Source organism: Ursus arctos, unplaced genomic scaffold (assembly GCF_023065955.2).
Source record: "Ursus arctos isolate Adak ecotype North America unplaced genomic scaffold, UrsArc2.0 scaffold_20, whole genome shotgun sequence".
In the NCBI taxonomy this organism is placed as follows: domain Eukaryota; kingdom Metazoa; phylum Chordata; class Mammalia; order Carnivora; family Ursidae; genus Ursus; species Ursus arctos.
Genome location: NW_026622875.1, coordinates 37,635,627 through 37,656,321, shown reverse-complemented (window position 1 = coordinate 37,656,321; position 20,695 = coordinate 37,635,627). Strand labels below are relative to the sequence as shown.

The following is a 20,695-nucleotide window of genomic DNA, read 5'->3' as shown; positions in this document are numbered from 1 at the left end:
CCTCTCTCTCTGGCTGTCTCTATCTCTGTCGAATGAATAAATAAAATCTTTAAAAAAAAATACTTGCTGAACTAAAATGATAGGATGAGTGTTTATTAATTAATTAATTTATTTATTTTTAAAGATTTTATTTATTTGACAGAGTGAGAGAGAGAGCACGAGCAGGGGGAGTGGCAGGCAGAGGGAGAGGGAGAAGCAGACTCTCCACTGAGCAGGGAGCCTGATACAGGGCTTGATCCTAGGAGACTGGGATCATGACCCGAGCTGAAGGCATATGCCCAACCAACTGAACCACCCAGGCGCCTCTAGATGAGTGTTTAAATCCAGACACAAGCATGTGGAGAGAGAGGATCAAGCAAAACTAACATAGTCGTGCTAAGTTGAAACAACAGATCTTTTAGTGCATTTACTATATTTCTCTTTTTATTTCTTTCTTCTTGGCATTTACTCTTCCTGGTTTTCTTTACCTTTTAGCTTGAAAAGTGACTTAACTACCTGATAATACATACCTGAACTGTGCTGCATATCTGCTAAAGTGAACAACTGGCTGAGAGGATGAATAGACTACACTTTAGAGGATGTTACTTAGCATTTTCTTTCTAAATGACCCTGTGTTTGCAGGGTGGTCACTGCTGATTATTTTTCAGAGCTCTCTTGAGAACATATAGCAAATTACCATTATCTTTATATACTTTCATCAACATTAGTGTTCTAATAATTTTATTAAGAGCAATGATTAATGACCATAACAACAGCATTGTATATGTGAGGCATTTTATACCTTTGCACTCTGTTCATGTTTTTAAGTTATTTGGCCTCCATAGCATTCTGAAACCCCATGAAAGACGACGGTATCTCAGTGACTTGTTATTTCAGATCATCTTACAAATTGTTGGGGGCTCAGCTGATACTAGAAAGCAAGTTTATATTGTTTGTGTTCTGCAACTCAAAATGTGGTCCTTGGATCAGCAGCCTCTGTCACACCATTAGGCTTGGGAAGAATCTCAGGCTGTACTCCAGATCTATTGGAATCGAATCTGAACTTTAACCAGATTCCCTAGATGATCAGTGTAAAAAACAAAGTTTGAGAAACACCCCTCTACTTCCTAAGAAAGGACAACAGAGGGTGTGTTTTCATCCCCAGGGTACTGTAGTTGGGGGGAGGGAGTAGGGAAGGAGAGAGAGAGGGCAGGAGAGGGGGAGGTAGGGGGAAACAGAAGGAGGACTGACAGAGGTATCTGGTGAAGGAAAAAAAATCCCAGTAGGATTTGGGTCTCTCAAGAGGGGTGAGAACTGGGGTTTTGTGGAGGTGGGACTTTCTTGTGAATTTGTAGTATCTTCACTCTGTCACTTTGTATCTGCACTCAGGTTGGAGGCTCACTGTTAAAAAAACGGGGAGGGGGTGAATGAGGAGTGAGGTGGGGTTTTTTCAGGTAGAACTGTAGGCAACCCAGGAGGATAAATAAAGGACCTAAGCACAAAAGGAAAGCCCCTTTCCTGAGCCTCCTGAAGCAGCTCAACCAGCTCATTTCTAATACCTCTAGTTTCTAGATGCGTTTCTCTTCCTCGCATTTCCCCTTAACACTCAGGATCCACTCACTCCATTAAAGCTAGTTGCTCGCCTCTCGGTTTCTTTCTCTCTCCTCAGTCTTGTCTCTTTTCCCGGGCACCCCCGGGCCGGCCCCTCCCTCCGCGCCAGCTTGCACCTCTCCCCAGCTGGGTGCACCTGAGGCTGGCTCGGGCTCCGGACGCGTGCGGAGCGCCACCGGGTGCGGTGGAGGCAGAGGCGCGCTGACAGCCACCTCCAGTCCGCGCCTGAGGGACAACACGCGTGGCTCTTGCTTCAGGGACTGTTTTCCGCTGCAGCCGCTCACGCCTCGCCTCGTGGTGACTATCACCACCGAAGCTGCAGGCGGGCCGTTGTGCGCCCCCGGGGCCAGCCAGCCCGGGTGGCCGCTCCTGCTCCTCCCGATGCCGGGGCCAGGGCGCCGAGCGGCCGCCAGCAGGAGGATGAAGGGCTCGGCCGGTGGAAGGAGAGAAAAGCTGCTGGGGGCGACGAAAGCTCAGCCCAGCCGCGGTAAGTTGAGCGCAAAAGAGGTGTTTCTCGGTTCGGGTGGCGGAGTTGGCTGGGGTGCTGGGCACCGTGCCGGGCTTGTCACCCCGCAGGAAGTGAGGCGCATGGAATGGGCATTTTCATGGTCCACACCCGGGACGGCTCCCTTTCTTGTGTACCCCATAACATCAGTCTGCCCCCATGCCTTTTCAGCTCAGCGCCCAGCAGAGATTTGAGGTAGATGTGGGGGTCGAGGGGTTTCGAGGAGTGTCGAGCGCGGAGCTTGAGGGGCTCCCACTGACTGAGACCAGGGGCAGAGGAAGCCGCGGCGGGGGGCGACAGGGTCAGCCAGGCTCCGGCTGGAGCCGAGGGCTGGGCCACCGAGGAAGGGCCTGTCTCCTATTGGGTGTGTGTGTGGGGGGCGCACTCCCTCCTCGGGAAACCTGGCGAAGTTGTTGGGATAAGAAGGCACAGCGGGCCAGCTTCGTAATTACCTTTTCTTTTTATTTTCTCCCTTCTTCGTCTTGTTTTGTTTTGTTTTCTTTCATTTTTTGTTTCTTTTCAATATCTTCAGGATGCACAGGATTTGCGGGCAGTGTGGGGAGCTACTGTGTTATAGGAAGCCTTCCTCCAGGGGAATAATTTTAACATTTAGGGTGGAGTTGGGGGGTTAGGGGTGAATCAGTGTACCGGGATCAGATTGCTTCCCTAGTCCAGGGAACTGAGTTCGATGAGAGAGCACAGGGGAAGAACCTTGTGACTTCTTCCATTTGGAGAGAAGTTTTATGGTGGGTGCAAATTGGGGTCAGAAGAAACCTGCCTTGCCCAATACCATGTTGCCGGCCCCTTGTGAAATGCTGAATTCCCTATCTGTCCCTCTTACAGTTCAGATTTGTCTGCATCATGTATTTTTGGAGATGATGGTTGTCTGCTTTAGCCTGAGCTGTGGCTAAAGTAAAAAGGGACGTGATGTTCCTGGGTATTTGAGCATCCCCAAATTCTGGAACCTTGAACTGACTTCGAAGACTACTTTGTGTTCTGTAGGTGTAACTAAGGACTCTGGAGCTGGTGTTTTTTTATGACATTCCTGTGGTGCTTTCTGGGGATGTCATGCGGGAAATTTTTCTCTCTTCTCTTGAGGCTGTTTGCTAGTTGTCTGTTAAAAGTGATTTTCATGTCCAGTCAATTCTGGTTCACTGTGTTCTCTGAAACCAACTGGAAAGGCTTATCTCCCTCTGGGTTTTCATGTCACCCTTGCCCTATACTGGGTAATTTAGTCACTATACTCTGGTGTGTAAGCATGAAAAGCAAATATGGGTCATTTCAAATTATGTAGATTGATGCAGCACAGCGTGTCTGGGGTTTGCTGCAATTTCTTCACATTTCCTTCCAGATGTTCCTCGGAAATTAACTTGAACACTCTATCCATGGAGCTAAAACATAGACTGGGGGAATGGGCAAACATCTTGAGTTAATGTATTATCTTAGATTTCAGTAAATGAAATGCTGGGAGCTCACTGTGTTAGGAAAAAGGAACCTAGGCCAATATTGGATGTCTGGACTGTTTTTGCTCTGTGACAAAGTGTCTGAAGGACCTCTAGGGTCATTTGACAACAACAAGAACTATAGTAATAATGACATCTAACATTTTTCCCCCTTCACTGCACACTAAGCAACGTATTAAGGGCTTTACAGCTCCTATAAATACATAACAACCCCAAGAAGGCAACATCCTTACATCTTCATTTTGTGGATAAGGAAAAAGGAGCCTTAGACATGTAAAATTTGAAAAAAAAATCCAGAGTTAATGTTTTTCAACTCAAGATTGCTGGACTCCAAAATTCGTTCCTTTAGCCACGACACAATCTTCTTGAACCTCATTTGAAAAGTGGGAGTATTATCTGAATTCTAAACCCCATGAAAAATTAGTATGGCAATGACCACATCATAGATTGATTTATTTACAACTATTTAAAATGTTTAATTTAACAGAAATGTTGAACTTAGACTTCAAATCAAATGAAAATTGTGTAGCATTTATGTAATTTGGTCTCCCATCTCTAGAGAGAGCTAAATGCTGAGGTCTTGGTGTTCCCCTTGAAAATGTTCCTTCTTTGAGCCCCTTTATTGTAAATCAATAGTAGTATAGTCTAGCCTTTCTCTTAACAATGTGTGATTTATAACATCAAACTTACCTGGTGCTAACATTATGTTTGTATGACTCTCTAGAGTTATCCTGAGGTCTACCTGGACACTCTTATATTTCAGCCAGCTTATAATTAATGCTCAGATCCTAACAAGATGTTGAATTTCTATTAAGAGATACTAGCAGCTTGTTTGAAAATTTCCTTTCTATTTTCAACAGTATTTTCAAAACAATTACACCCCCTGCTATGATTTGCTATTTACTAGGTGTATCAAAAGTTCAGTAATAAAAAATGTTTGCAATTCAACAAAACATAGTGTCTCATCTATGATAACAACTTCTGCTAAAAGATTCACATCCAGTTGAGAGCTTATTTTATCTGAAATTTAATTAAGATGTTGCGTTTCATCCTTAAAAGTGTATGCAGGTAGTTGGGTACACGTCTTTCACTATTTTCTTGTAATCTCCAACTGTATAAATTCATTAGTGATGAGTTCTTCAGATAATTTGTGTTCGTGCTTGTCTAAAGATTTTGAGGTTTTAAAACTAAGAGCAAGAACAACAAATAAGATGCATGTGTCATAATTCTTCACAAGCTGTAATTATGCTTATCTGGGGAATAGTGATATATGTTAAGTCATAGATCTGATTTGCCTGCACATGAATGGAATTATCAGATAGAAGTATATAAATCCATGGGGGTACTAATGATCTTCACATCCCAGATGTGGGAATAGGTTTGGAAAATAGAGAATCTTTGAGAAGTTAAACTATTTTACTATGTTTCATTGCACTCGCATAGTATATTATTGTTTTCAAATAAAACTACATTTCTCTATTCTAGTAAACTAGTGGTTATTCCCATGATTTCTTTTGTTTTAGGGTTAAATTGTGTTTTCTGGTAGTAACTAGCATTGCATGAAATATAAATTTGTGTCTTTTCTCTTGATAAATTTGAAGCCTTAAAAAATCACATTTTGCCTACCATAAACGATACACTTCTGAATATATATGGGTTTTAGCAGGAATAGAAAAAGTAGTGTAGTAATAACTTGCCTAGAGGTTTTAGTTTTTAGAAGTAGATAATGAAGTTGTTATAGTGGTTAACATGTTTAACCTTAGTAATGAAGTATTGAAACTAATTTTGAATATGAATTGTTGAATTGCAAAATACTTTATGAGGAGTATCTTGTAAGTGGGTTAACCTTATAATCACATGAACATGTGTTGTGTGTTTTACAAATTTTTTTCAAGTTTCATATTTACACAATAGGACTATTATTTTATTTGATATTATTTGGTGATTTGAACAACCAGATCTCTGGAAAATGATTTAAACTCGATAAGCATCTGAGTCACATTGATATCACAAACTGAAAAAACTAATATTGGGGAACAAATTTTAATTTTGAATGTTTCAAGAGCTTAGATTTCAAGGTAGGTGAGACTCCTTAGTTTTTTGACAAGTGTTCTAAAAAGAGTTTGAATAAGATAAAGCCTATGGTTTGAACATCAGGCAAGCACTTCAGTAGCGTCTTAGGAAACCTAGATCAGCTCAAATGGAATTATGTGCCTGAAATTCATTAGTGTAATTAATCTTTTGAAGAAGTGAATAACACATTAGAGATCATTTAAAAAATTACGGTACATTAAAAATGTGTTAATTTATATATTCTAGGACCTCCTAAAATTAGGAATAACTCCCCTTTCTGGATTGACCCAGCCTTAACTAAAAAAAAAATAAAATTCAATGACAGAGAACTTTCAGGATATTGAGAAGCAGAGATGAATCAAATTTCTTCACAAAGTCTTTATCCCATTTTAAATGTGATTTTAATCATATCCAGATACTGCTGTACCACTTTTAGTGTTTTTCCCAGATTGAGGATGGGATTTAAAGAGTATCTCATTCCTTAACCTACTGATGAACTGGTAGAGAATACTAGAACAGCATTCTAGAGTGGCAATAGGGAACTCTAGACCGTTTAATGACTTTATTACTTTGTCTATAGTGTCATCCAACCATATGTTTCATTTTTTGCCTTATTTGGAACACAAAGGGACAGTTCTCCCTGATCTGGAATTATATGTACCAAAGCAGGCAAACATGCAGCATTCCTAAACTGGTCTTTTAATTGAGAGGTTTACAGTAAAGGAGAGTTCTTACTTTGCATCCATGTGGTTACATAGCCCATCTTCTAGCAAACAGTACTAATCTTGGCATATTTTGATTACCCATTAGAACTATCTGTCACCATGAGAAGAACAAATACTAATACAGTGCAGTGTTAGGGAGATCCATTTGATGATTTAACTAAGAGTTTCTCATAACATGGGGTCAGATGTTTTCTGTTTAGTTTTTTTTTGTGCTCTTGTAATGTGTCCTTTTTTTTGTATCTAAAGAGTTAATCACTGCTGTTTTTATAATTTATTATTCAAAATCATTAGAGTTCTTTCTCCTTTAACAATCTGTCATCTGGGGATGCCTGGGTGGCTCAGCTGGTTAAGGTGTCTGCCTTCGGCTCAGGTCATCATTCTAGGGTCCTGGGATCGAGTCCCATCCCCCACCCCTTGCTCAGCGAGGAGCCTGCTTCTCCTTCTCCCTCTGCTGCTCCCCCTGCTTATGCTCTCTCTCTCTGACAAATAGATAAATAATATCTTTAAAAAAACACACACACACAAACAAAAAAAGATCTCTCATCTACTCTCAACTGAAATGAAAGAAAAATTAATGAAATGTTTCTATATTATTCTTATTTTACTTAGAGGAATACACTTAAAACTCCAGAAGGCATCCTGAAAAATCTTGATTTTAAAACTGTTTTGTTGAGAACAACTTTTATGAGTTGGTCTCAGTGTACCAAATCTATCCAGAACACCTAGAATTTAAAGAATAATGATTTTAGGTACTGGATTGAGTTCTCAGGTCGTTACAAGTTTTACATTCATAGTACAATTTGGCATTAAAGTTATAGAGACAAAATAGTCATCTAACATGATGTAGCATTTAAGAATGTGAACTCAAGAACTAGAATGCTGTGTTTGAATCCTTGCTCTGTTCCTTAAAAGCTATGAGAGTTTAGTCAACTTAACTGTACATTTCTTTGCCTTATCTATAAAATGGTGGTATTAAGTGACCTATCTCATAGGTTGATTGAAGACTTAAGATGATATGCATAAAGTACTTCAAATATGTCTAGTACTAAGTGAATATGCCATAGATATTAGCTATTTTTAGTCATCATCATATATCAGTTTTCTATAGTTAGTGCACCAGATTGCCACAAACTCCATGGCTTAAAACACAGAAATGTATTCTCTCACAATTCTGGAGGCCAGAAATCTGGCATCAGTATTACCGGGCTGATATCAAGGGATTAGCAAAGGTGTGCACCGTCAGGAGGCTCTGGGGGACCTTGTCTCTTGCAGCTTCTGGTGGCTGTTGGCATTCCTTGGCTTGGGGTCACATTACACCAATATCTGTCTTTGTCTTCCCATTGCCTTCTCCTCTGTGAGACTAATTTCCCTCGCTTTTCTCTTACAAGGACATTTGTGATTGCATTTAGGGCCTATCCTGGTAATTCAGAATAATTTCTTATTTTAAGATCCTTAGGTTAATCACATCAGCAATGATTGTTTCCCCAAATAAAGTGAGATTATAACGTTCTATGGGTTAGGATCTCAGGGGCTGGAGTGGGGAGTGGGAGGGTTGGATACACATTATTTTGTGTGTCACATCATCATCCTCATATTCTTATACTGTGCTAGATATGTGAAAAGATGGCAGAACCAACATAACTAAATTACGGAAAACCTAGAAAGGATCAGAAATTTCATGTATTTTTGAAGCACATTGTCTTAATTTATGTTCAAATTTTGACCAGATTTTTAGATCAAAGACTTCAGGGCAATTAATTCTTTTCTGTTCACATTAACATAATCCAGTCAGTAAATATTTGATGAGTGGTTACTATGTGCTGATAGAGTACTGGTGCTGGGGATATCAATGTTGATGGGAAAAGCAAGGCCCTGGACTCATGGAGCATTTAGTGTATTGAAAAAAGTAGCTAGACAACTACTACCTTTCAACTAGTACTTTTATGAAGTACAATTGCCTCTTTATGTTTAATCTCAAAATTTTAGGAGCAAAGAATTGCTATTAAACTCACATTAGAGATAAAGAGATAGGCTAAGAAATACACATACACATAGCTAGTACAGGACAACTTTTGAACTCAGTGCCTTCTGGTTGTACTGTATATTATAAAATAAAATATTATAAAATAAAATAAAAATAAAAATTAGGAACAAATATAACAAAATAAATAAAAATGTACTTTTAGCAATATCAACAGAATTTTGTCAACCACATGATTACTAGAAATATCAACTAATAAGATATTATGGTTAATTGGACTTGAGTTTAGCTGAAAAGTTAAGAGCTTTTCTTCTAGAATTGTTATATTTTGTATTTTTTTCTAAAGGATAGTTGATTTTCTGGCCTTAGTGAATCAACACTATTTAATTACTTATTCTTTACCTTTTTAAAAAAAATCATTTATTATTTATTTGACAGGGAGAGAGCTCAGGAGTAGGGGGAGTGTCAGGCAAGGGAGAGGGAGAAGCAGACTCCCCGCTGAGCAGGGAGCTGGGATGGATCCCAGGACTCTGGGATTATGACCTGAGCCGAAGGCAGACGTTTAACTGACTGAGCCACCCAGGTGCCCTTATTCTTTGCCTTTTTAAAGAAAATTAATCATAATAAAGAACATAAAATTTGCCATCTTATATAAGTGTACATTATAAGTGTACAGTTGAGTGACATTAAGTACATTCATATAGTTGTGCAACCATCACCACCACACATATCCAGAACTCTTTTGTTCTTGCAAAACTAAAATTCTATCCCCTTTAAACAGTAATTCCACATACCCTTTCCTTCCATTCCCTGGCAACCATCATTCTACTTCCTGTCTGTAAGATTTTGACTACTGTGAGTACCTCATACAAGTGGAATTGTTTAGTATTTGTCTTTTTGTGACTGGCTTATTTCACTTAGCTTAACGACCTCAAGGTTCATCCAGGTAGTAGCATATATTAGAATATTTCCTTCCTATTATAAGTACATATTGCATTTTGTTTATCCTTTCATCGATGGGCACTTGGGTTGCTTCATATCATACCTATTGTGAGTAATGCTGCCATGAACATGGATGTATAAACATCTCTTCCAGGCTGCTTTCCTTCGTTAGGAATATACCCAGAAGTAGAATTCCTGGATCATATACTAATTCTACTTTTAATTGTTTGAGAAACTACCATAATGTTTTCCTTAGTGGCTGTACCATTTTTCATTCCCAGCGCACAAGGATTCCAGTTTCTCTGATCCTTGCCAAAACTCATTTTCTTTTTCCTTCCTTCCTTCCTTCCTTCCTTCCTTCCTTCCTTCCTTCCTTCCTTCCTCTCCCTCTTTCTTTCTCTTCTTTCTTTTCCTTCCTTCCTCCCTCCCTCCCTTTCCCTTTCCCTTCCCTTCCCTTCCCTTCCCTTCCCTTTTTTCTCTTCTTTCTTTTTTTTTTTTTTTTAAGATTTTATTTATTTATTTATTTGACAGAGATAGAGACAACCAGCGAGAGAGGGAACACAAGCAGGGGGAGTGGGAGAGGAAGAAGCAGGCCCATAGCATAGGAGCCTGATGTGGGGCTCGATCCCATAACGCCGGGATCACGCCCTGAGCCGAAGGCAGACGCCTAACCGCTGTGCCACCCAGGCGCCCCTCTCTTCTTTCTTTCTTTCGTTCATTCGTTCTTTCTGTTGTTTTAATGGTAGCCATTGTATTAGATATGAGGTGGTATGTTTTCATTTGCATTTCCCTAATGATTAGTGTATGGTTTGTATATTGACCATTTGTATGGTTTGTATATCTTTGTATATCTTCTTTGGAAAAATGTCTGTTTAAGTCCCCTGCCCATTTTTTTTTTTAAATATTTTATTTATTTATTCAACAGAGATAGAGACAGCCAGCGAGAGAGGGAACACAAGCAGGGGGAGTGGGAGAGGAAGAAGCAGGCTCATAGCGGAGGAGCCTGATGTGGGGCTCGATCCCATAACGCTGGGATCATGCCCTGAGCCGAAGGCAGACGCTTAACCACTGTGCCACCCAGGTGCCCCAATCCCCTGCCCATTTTTGAATTAGATTGCTTGTTTTGTTGTTCATGTTGAATTTTAAAAGTTCTTTATATAGGCGTGCCTGGGTGGCACAGTTGGTTAAGCATACAACTCTTGGTTTTGGCTCAGGTTGTCATCTGAGGGTCGTGATCTTAGGGTTGTGAGACTGAGCCCCACATCAGGCTCCATGCTCAGTGTAGAGTCGGCTTGAGATTCTCTCTCTCCCCCCCTCTCTCTGCCCCTCCTGCTCGTGCTCTTTCTCTCTCAAATAAATAAATCTTAAAAAAAAATGTTCTCTATATCTTCTGGTTAATCCCTTGTTTGGTATTTGATTTGCATATTTTTCCCATTCTGTGGGTTGCCTTTTTACTCTGTTGACAGTGTTTTTGATGTGCAGATTAAATATTTTTCAAAGTCCAATTAGTTCATTTTTTCCTTTGTTGCCTGGGCTTCTGATATCCTATCTAAGAAAACGATGTCCCTTCTTTACCTTTTTGGTAATGAGTTTGAGATGTTTTAAAACAATGTAAAATATTGTTAAATTAATTTACAAAAGAAAGGACTAGAATAAGAAGGAATAGACTATAGTTGCAGACTAAAATACGAATAATTTCACAAATGTAATATTGACCAACAAAGGCCGGAAAGTCCAAAAAGCCTGATTCTATTCACACAAAGTTCAAAATTAAGCTAACCTATGAATACAGCAGAGTTATCAGGGTGGAAGGGGGCAAGGTGCTGAAAATGTTGTGTTTCCTGATTTGAGTGTTGATTACATGAACTAATTTACTTGTAAAAATTCATCAAGTTGTACATATGATTTATGTACTTCTCTGTATTTGAATTATACTTAAGAAAGTTAAAAATCAATTTGTCATTCAGAAGCACATGACAAAGAGAAATTTCCTTAGGAGTAGGAAAGGTGAGTAAAGAAATGCTCCAAGCTATGTTCTAAGGGTTTATTCATTTCGAAGACTTGATCCATAGATTTGGCCCTAAATTTTTAAACAATAGTTAGATCCATTGACACAGATACCATCAGAACTCTGTTGTTCAGGAGAAAAAGAACATTCCTAGGACTGAGACTGGAGGGAATTTTTCCCCTGAGTCTTCATGAAAGGGGAATTGAATGGTGCAGTGAACAACATCTGTGTTGTTAATGTAGCAGAGACTTTCATAGGAATCTTTCTTACAGAGTACCAAGCAGTTTAGTTACTGGATGCTTAACTTTGGCTTAACTCTGGTTTGGCTTAATTTAAGCATTTCAGAGTTTCTGGGGGAATGGAAAAGCCATGTATCCCTTAGACAATGCTTTATAAATTTTGCTCCCTTTCATGACACTTTTCGCCATAGTTCCATGGCAGTGAGCTCGAGTCGACTTTCTTAGACAAATCTGTAGTGCTGGTATTTTTTTTGAAGTGTTAAAAAACTGGAGTCAGATTGACTCTTTGGGGATCCTGAGAAAATGGATACCTTCTAGGAATGAGAGGGTATGAGCAGCTGGCAAGTCCATATTTTCCTAAAGAATTAATAAGTAGGATACAATGAACTAATTTAGATTTCCCTTGACAATTCTTCATAGTTCTTCACAGGCCTCCCTAAGCATCAATAATCTAGATAATGATAGCTACAGTCCCATAGAGAATAATTCCATTATGGCAGGGACCATGTTGTATTAATCTTTCTACCTCTTGTAATGCTTGACAGTGCCTTGAACAAAGTAGGTATCCCCAAAAATTGTTGAATAAATAATTAAATTCCACTCTGTGGTAGACATAGAATTTGTACAAGATTGAGCTAAATAATTATCAGATGCTAACGATACTCCAAAAATTGCATCAAAAACAGCAAAATAATCTATCAGATTTTGGTATATTGTGTCATTTGCTCTCTCCAGAGTAAAGTAGAAACAGCTCAGTTATTGGTTAATTAATGTCTTTAGTCATTATTTTTGAATAATGTCTAATAAAGTTTTTTAGCACCTCATAAAGAAGAGTTTGACTTTAAGAAATTGTTTTCAAAATACATTTTTCAGTTCCTATGGATTTTGGTGAGCACTCTTATTTGTAAAAATTCCTTATTAATCAGTGGCATAACTCTTAATTATTTATTAATCATAAATTATGTCTGATGCCAATGCATACTTCTTTGACTCTTTGTAAATAAAAAACCATAACAAGTTAGCCTGAAGAGATGATACCAGAACTTTAAAAAAATGTTTTCTCTTTTTAGATCATAAATTAGAACATGATTTCTCAATTTAAATTTTCAAAAGTTGAAGGGGAACCATTCAGAACTCAAAGGAAGTTAGAAGAAAGGATTTCTTCCTTAAGAGATTGCCTTTACTTTGTTAAATTATGATGTTTTAGCAGGCATAAGAAAGTTTGAGAAAAACTAAATACTATTCAAGGTAGAAAAGATTGCCATTACAAATGATGGGATTCACATTTCTATGTCCATTTAGAGCAAGACTTCTTTTCCTGTTAATGCACATAGTAAAATCTTACATTGAAATAGTGTTTCACAGAATACAGTAATGACAGCTGTATTTTCTTATTTGTTTCTTTCCACAAATTAGGGGGGTAGGTGTTACCATTAGCCACATTTACTTTTTTTTAAGATAAGGAAACAAAAGTTCAAGTGATTTTGCAAGGCCAAGTAACTTGGAGGTAGCAAAGTTGGATCATGAACCCACCATGTCTGACTCAAACCGTGATGTTCTCTGTGCTACATTGAATAGTTTCCTTTACTTTTCACATACGCAGGGAAATAGCTTCTGTTAAGTCTATCATACATTGGAATGAATTACCGGGGACAATGATAGTATATGACTGGAATGGAGATGAGAACAATCAATAAATGACAGTATTAAGGGAGTACTAATGAAACTTTAATTTGAAAATTGCTCTGAAATGTATTCCAAGATAGGTTTTATAACCATACTCAGATTTGATGTGAAGATAAACTAATTTTATGCAAATGCTAAAGTGACTTTAACAGTTATGTTATATACCTTGATGGGGTCCTTAAGGAAAATTGTCAGGACCATTAATAAGTTTCTAAATTGATTAGGCTAATTTGGTACTCCAAAAGGCATCTTCCTATAAATTAATGCTGCCTATTACATTCTGATTATAGCAAATTGCTTACTTTCCATGACCAAGTTTGAAAGCTTCCAGTCTCTGCATTTTTGTGCTTTCCCAGTTGTTGGCTTTCCATTTGGTCTTGCCACATCAGAACAATGAATCATCTTGTCCATTAGCTGAGTCTGGAAATTCTGTGTTATTCAATGAATTTGTTTTTACTCCATCCCTTTGATAATTTGAAACCTGGCAACTTAACTACTTTCCCAAATGTGTTTGTGATGCAATGTCAACGAGTTTTGTTTTGAACAGCAAAAGACTGCAGTGTTATTTTTTTTCATCTTTATAAATCAAATGCAATATTTTAATAACTGACATTGTGTGCTTCAGAATAATAAAAGGTTTAAGGTAATAGTAGCGAGTGATCTCTAGAGGGGCAGCATAATCAAATAATATTAGAAGGCTCTCAATTTTTATAACCTGATGGAAACAGAAATGTGCCAACTGAGTGATCACCCTGATTATCAGAATCTCATAGGAATACACAGTTATTCATTTCTATTCCATGAATTCCTACTAAAGGAGAGTCAAAACATTAAAGTCAAAGTGTTATTTGTTTCTAACACTTAAAGCATGAGGTGAACAGAGGGACACATAGTGAGACAACGTATGTCAACAGAATGTGCCTCTCATGCCCCCTACAGTGAACAGGGCATACAAGGGCATTGGTATTTGTTCATTTTGAAAGAATTTTTAAGATTTCATGCCATTGCTTTGCTATTAAAATAAACAGCATTGGATCTTGGAAGTTGGCTCTTACTGAAGCATGAGTAGAGTCTAGTAAAAATGATGGTAATAAATTATCAAAATTTGGTTGATTGTCATAATGTGTATAGAGAATACAGTAAAGTATGTCCTTTAGAATACTGCCAAGCACTCCACAATACTTATTATTTGGAACTAGAATCATGGTGCTGACTCCGTGAATATGGCTGTGTGTGTGTATGCGACTATAATATGTGTCCACATACTAAAGTAGTTTGGAAGTCATTGGGAGGTTAGTTTGAGGATGGTTTGGCATATTTTTGTGGAAAATCGTAAAAGTAGTTCACTCTAAAAGAAAATTACCAGGCATATGTTTCAAAGAAAAAAATCATGCTCTTCCAATAGTCTAGTAAAGGTTTATTTAGCTCTTACTTTATTAGTTCCTGAAATTTTTCAGAAAATGAAACGAGTGTTCAGAGTTCAACTGTGAATGCACTCCAAGATAACATTGAAAATGTCCCCAAAGAGAATATTTGTTAAAGCTAGTCAAGTGGCTGTGATTTTAATAGGATAATCCCAACCTCATGTGTCATGACGTTTGTAGCTCTTCTTTTGCCTTCCATTCAAGTAAGAAAGTGATCCCATAAACAATTTTGAGAACTTTAACTCTCTGTTAAAAATACCTTTTCATTGAACATTATGCTGCCTTTACTACATATATCTCATTCTCTTTTACAACCCACAGGAAAAAAAAAATCATATGGCCAAGGAATAGAAATGATATCATACGTTCATTTTTTTTACATATGATTTATAACTAGTTTTCATGCCAGTGAGAGATTTACTATATCTGTAGGGCATCATTTCCTGTCATTTCTACTAGTATTCCTATTGTCGTCTCAAGCTGAGTTCATCATTTTGCCCCTAAATTCAGCTCCATTTCTTCTTTACTTGACTTTTTCTTTCAATACCAAGACTGTTTTCTCAGAGTTTAACTATTTGTGTACATTAAATAGCAGATACCAATCTTGACTTACAATGACAGCAATTACCTTGTTAACATTTTTTGTTAATAATCATGAGGAACCTAAAAAAGTCCTATAGTTAGTATCATTAAATTTTTTTTCAGATCTCACTATTACTGTGACCAGTACTAAATTTCATCAATGTGCCCAAAATAGCAGAGCATCTACAAATATTCAAAAAAGTTTTTCCTTTATTTTTGAGCACAATGCAAAAGCTATCTATTTTATTTTTCTTTCTTGTAAAAGGCTAATACCAGCTCATTTTTAAGGAGGTATTGGATTCTGCAAGACAGAAAAATCTCTTGGAAGTTGTGTAATATTTCTGTATATATTTTAATTTATTTGAATCAATTCCAGCCTCCTCCTAGCATTACCCAATGATGGTAGATTGAAAATGGCCATGCTAAGAGAAACATTCCGCAATTATATTTTTATTTTGTTCCTACAAATTAAGTCAAAATAGGCAAGCAGGTTTTCATATTTCTCTTCTTTCTTTCTTTCTTTCTTTCTTTCTTTCTTTCTTTCTTTCTGTACAGGGAATCAAAGCATCACACTTTTTGCTAGATGTCAGAAAGGGGTCATCTGCTTCCATTTCCTGGGTTCTGAGCCTGGATGTGTAACGAGATGGGTTGTAGGATTATGATATTGGGTCAGTAAATCACATAGATGGTTCTTACAACTTTGGAGATGAGTATTTGCTTTTGCCATTTAAAATTTCAGTTACAACTGGACATCCATTCTCAATGTTGTTCGTTCTTCTGATGCTCAGTGTGTGCCTTCTTATAATGGCCATTCTAAATTTTGTCCTGCATTTCAAATCCTTGGTCCAATGTCTGCTCTTAAATTCAGAATCTTATCTGGTTTCTCCTTCTCAGGTGGAATAAAGATCATTAGATAGGCATGCCTTCAAATTTTCCTTCTCTCATTATCAGTCATAACTTTATTTATAACCATCCTGATTCACATACATCTCTATCTCAAAAGAATTGCTGTCCTAATGCCCGCTTACCTATTTTATGATCCCACTTCCTCCTGGTACCTCTTAAACATTTTATCAATTACTCATCCTCTCTCTTAAAACTTCACTCTCTCTGGGGCGCCTGGGTGGTGCAGTCATTAAGCGTCTGCCTTCCACTCAGGGCGTGATCCCGGCGTTCTGGGATTGAGCCCCACATCAGGCTCCTCTGCTAGGAGCCTGCTTCTTCCTCTCCCACTCCCCTGCTTGTGTTCCCTCTCTCGCTGGCTGTCTGTCTGTCAAATAAATAAATAAAATCTTTAAAAACAACAACAACAAAAAACCAACTTCACTCTCTCTTTCCATCTCCTCTCCCTCCAGATCTGCTATACTCTCCTTTCTATATAGAATAATGTCCTTCAAGCTGCTGCCCTAAATCTCTCCTTGTAATCATTGTCAAACTTTTGGAAAGGGCAGTCTCTGTGCTTTTCTTTCATTTCTTTACCTCAATTTGTCTTACTTCTGAGACACTTTTCAAGGGTTACACACGAACTTTATATCAAGTCCAAAGGTCTCTTTTCAATATTACTTAGTCCTGAACATGCTGAAATATTTGACTCTGCTGACTGTCCTTGTTATTCATTCAACAAATACTTATTGAGTGCCCAATACAGCGTAAAATACAAAACCTGGAAATATGGATAAGATTCAGCATTTTATTTCCAGGAACTTAAAGTTAACTGGGAAAGGGGGAAATGATCAATTTAAAATAGAACATGTAAAATGCTTGTAGTGATTAGGTCTGTTTACTAATCAGTCACTTGGAAGGATTGCAGTACTCCACTCTCCTGAAGTAAGGTTATGACATGTCATTTGCTTTGGCCAAGAAAATGTGATTGGAAGTGATTTGTCATTTTTTGGCCAAAGACTTTAAAAGCTGGTGTGTGGTTTGTTAGTTTCCTTTCCTCCTTCACAGAGACCAACAATGTTTCAGATAGTGGGGGCTTTGATAGCTCAGGAAGTATCAAAGTGAGGATAATTTGCAGTGAAGGCCCTGCTCATCTGAGATGAACATGTTGTGTGAGCAAGAAGTAAGTCTTTGGGGACACCTGGGTGGCTCAGTCAGTTAAGAGTCTGCTTTTGGTTTAGGTCATGATCTTGGGGTCCTGGGTTCAAGCCCTGCATTGGGCTCCCCACTCCGTGGGGGGCCTGCTTCTCCCTCTCCCTCTCCCTCTCCCTGCCACAACCCCCTGCTTGTTCTCTCTCTCTCTGTCAAATAAATAAATACAATCTTTTTTTTTTTCTTAAAGAAGTAAGTCTTTGTTTCCTTAAGTCACTAAGATTTTAGGACTTTGTTACTGCAGTGTAACCTAGCATATCCTGACTGATGCAGTGCTACAGGAAAATATAAAGTACTGTGAAAATAGAACCCTGCACTTCCACGCTTCTACTAGACTTTTCAGACAGTATGTCCCAATGTCACCTTGAACTCAGCATATTAAAAATAAAATTTCTTTAAAAAAATGAAAGTAATTGCTAAGCAGTTCGTGATTGAATTTAATTGTCTTGCCTCTAACTGAAAAGTGATGGAGGGTCTGTAAGGAAATGAATTCACAACCAACTATATGCATTTCTTAATGTGCTGGTTATTGTATTTTAGGGCTATTCTGAAGTTTGTATTTCCTTCTCTACAAACTTCTTGAAACTTAAAAACATTTCAAGTTAGAGATTTGGGGATAATGATATGCTTTGGTCTATTTTTCTTCCTATCTGAAAGCTTCATTGTGTTAAGGCTGGAAAAGTACTATGTAATTATGTGTGTGAACTTCTTGATAATCTCAATGATGGAATTTTCTTTTTATGTGCAAATGCTTATTCCTGCACTTTTCATATAATTAATGTGCTCACAATAATATAGGACCTATTATAACTTGCTATCTCATTTCCTATACATACTGAAGAGAGAGTATTGTCTGGATGGTAAATGTTTTGCTCACTTAATGGTAGACTCTGATTTTGTTACCACCCTTAGCTCTTGTTCTTGATATTTTATATCATCTTTTACTTTCTTTTAAATATCTCACCAAAGACTTTATTTTGTAACACGTCCAATAATATATATATATATATATATATATAAAACTGAGGATGACGTTGAACGGACCAAACCTTTAGAATGCCCTTAGCTTTGATTTGTGCTCATATTTGTTACATTATTGCTCTGTCTTCATCTCTTTTTTTTTTAATGATTTTTTATTATATTATGTTAGGCACCATACTCTGTCTTCATCTCTTAAGGAATTAAGCCATAACAGTCCCCATTCTATTAATCTATGTAATCTAATATTGATTCTTGAAACCTATCTTTACATTTCTTTGAAAGATTTGGTATATGGAGAATGATTTGGGACACAGAATTCCAGCATTGAGAGCCTGCTAACATTTGATTGAGATGGGAGTTTCTGTGGCCATGAGGAAGGATACCATGATGTTTGCCCTCTTTTTGCCTCTTTCCTCTTCCCTTCTCTTAGGCCTACCCTCCCTCTCTGCTGCCCCACCTCCAAATACCCCCATTAAAAACACTTTCCTTAAGAAATCAAGGTGATACTGAAAAATCCCATAAAGATAACAGTCAAAACAACAGTGTGTGTAAAATTTAACACTCCATATGCATCAAAATATACCTCCTGTGGGATTTGCTGTTTCATGTGTGGAGCATTTTACAAATGCTCAATAATAATGCAAAACAGGGTATCTGTGATGTATAAACACAGATGCTTTGGTTAAATACTGTTTTCATTGTTTGGTCTCTTGGTTTCCACCTCCAGCTAGTCACTGGAACCCAAAGTAATTAAATCTCAAGCTGCTTAAAACATGCCCATGTGCTCCCACAGGCATATACCCATATATGAAATAAGAGTTTTTATTATCCCACATATGTTTTTCACATGTTTGTTCTTTGGAAAGGAATTGGAAGTATTTGTAACCTATATGCGAAATAATACTAAAAGGATAACACATGGAATTCACTACATTAAGTATCTATTTATTGTAATACAGCTTTTCATGTTTCATAGCTTCTGTACATCATGATTTGGAAATATATCTTTCCTAGTCTACACGCTCCACCATTAAATTTGTTATGCAGTTGTAAACTGTGTATGCTAAAAATTCTTTATTCCTTGAGTTAAGGACAAATGAATATTCTTTTCTTACACTCTATAGATGATTCAAAGTCATAATACCTTTTAGATTGCTTCATATTTGGTGATGATATTCTTTTGAGTTTACAAAAATTTTCTTTTTTTCCTGGAATCAATCTATCTTTCCTTCTTTCTTTCTTTCTTTCTTTCTTTCTTTCTTTCTTTTCTTTCTTTCTTTCTTTCTTTCTTTCTTTCTTTCTTTCTTTCTTTCTTTCTAATGGAGGATCTTTTTCTTCATCATCTTGCTAATGTTGTCCAGCTTCTTCTAATTACTTGGAATCCATATAAGGATCCTTCTTTAAGTTTTCATGAATTCACTGGTTTCTAGGTTTCCATTGCTTTCTGGGCCCCTCAGACAGCTTCCACTATGAGATTTTATTTCATTTTTGTATGCTCCTATTTTCTTCTATTTCATATTTCCCATGTCATCATTTTCCTGGATCTTACTGTCATTTTACTGGAATACATATTAGATAACTTCTGTTAGAAAGGCTGTGTGTGATGTAAAATACATCTGAGTCTTTGCAGCAGAGTTTACAACATATATCCAATGCTTTAAAATGTATATATCATTTGATATAACAAATGTGTGGGGATTTCTTCTAAAATGAATTTAATGAAAATATTATACTATTTATAAAGAGTTCATGATAAGTTCGTAGTTACAAATCCTTTGCAAGACAATGGAGACTATGTAAAAGACCTCAAAATGCATCCTAGCAACTTGATGGGAGGTAACCAAAACACATCTATTGACATTAAATTACACTTACTATAATGTGAATGAATAAAAAGAATCACAATCAAATGTAGATTTTAATTTTTATTCATTTTTATCATTACAGGTGTATAATAAGGGTTATAGACAGTGTTGTGCAATAGGATGTTCTGTGATGAGGGTAATGTTCTATATCTGTTTTGTCCAATATATTGTAGCCACTGGTCACTTAAGGTTATTGAGCATTTGACATGTTGTTAGTGTGACTGAGGAACTTAATTTTTCACTTTGTTTAACTTAAATAACCACAGCACCATATTGAACAACACAGGTGTAGAAAACTATTATGTTCCAAGGTGTTAATCATGATTGTTTCTAGTAGGGATCATTGATTATAGGTTTTCTTACTTTTTTTATTCTCATCTATATTTTTAAAATGAAATTTATGTTAAAAACAGCACAGGAAACTTTATTTTTAAGAAAACATGCCTGATAGATATTGTTAAACTATGAAAAACCATGGCATTTAAATCATGATTTAATGTTTTAATAATATATAAACAAATTGTTCATTTCTTTAAT

The 20,695-nt window shown here is 37.2% G+C and overlaps 1 protein-coding gene across 1 annotated transcript in view; it reads left to right on the top strand.

Moving 5' to 3' along the window:
* Positions 1-1,916: 1,916 nt before the first annotated feature.
* The window catches only part of ZNF385D (zinc finger protein 385D), an 855,124-nt gene continuing 836,345 nt past the window's right edge, over positions 1,917-20,695 (top strand). Inside the window, exon 1 of the mRNA XM_057315888.1 lies at positions 1,917-2,077. Within this exon, the coding sequence (XP_057171871.1) occupies positions 1,972-2,077 (106 nt within the window). The 5' untranslated portion in view covers positions 1,917-1,971. The remainder of the gene's footprint in view (positions 2,078-20,695) is intronic.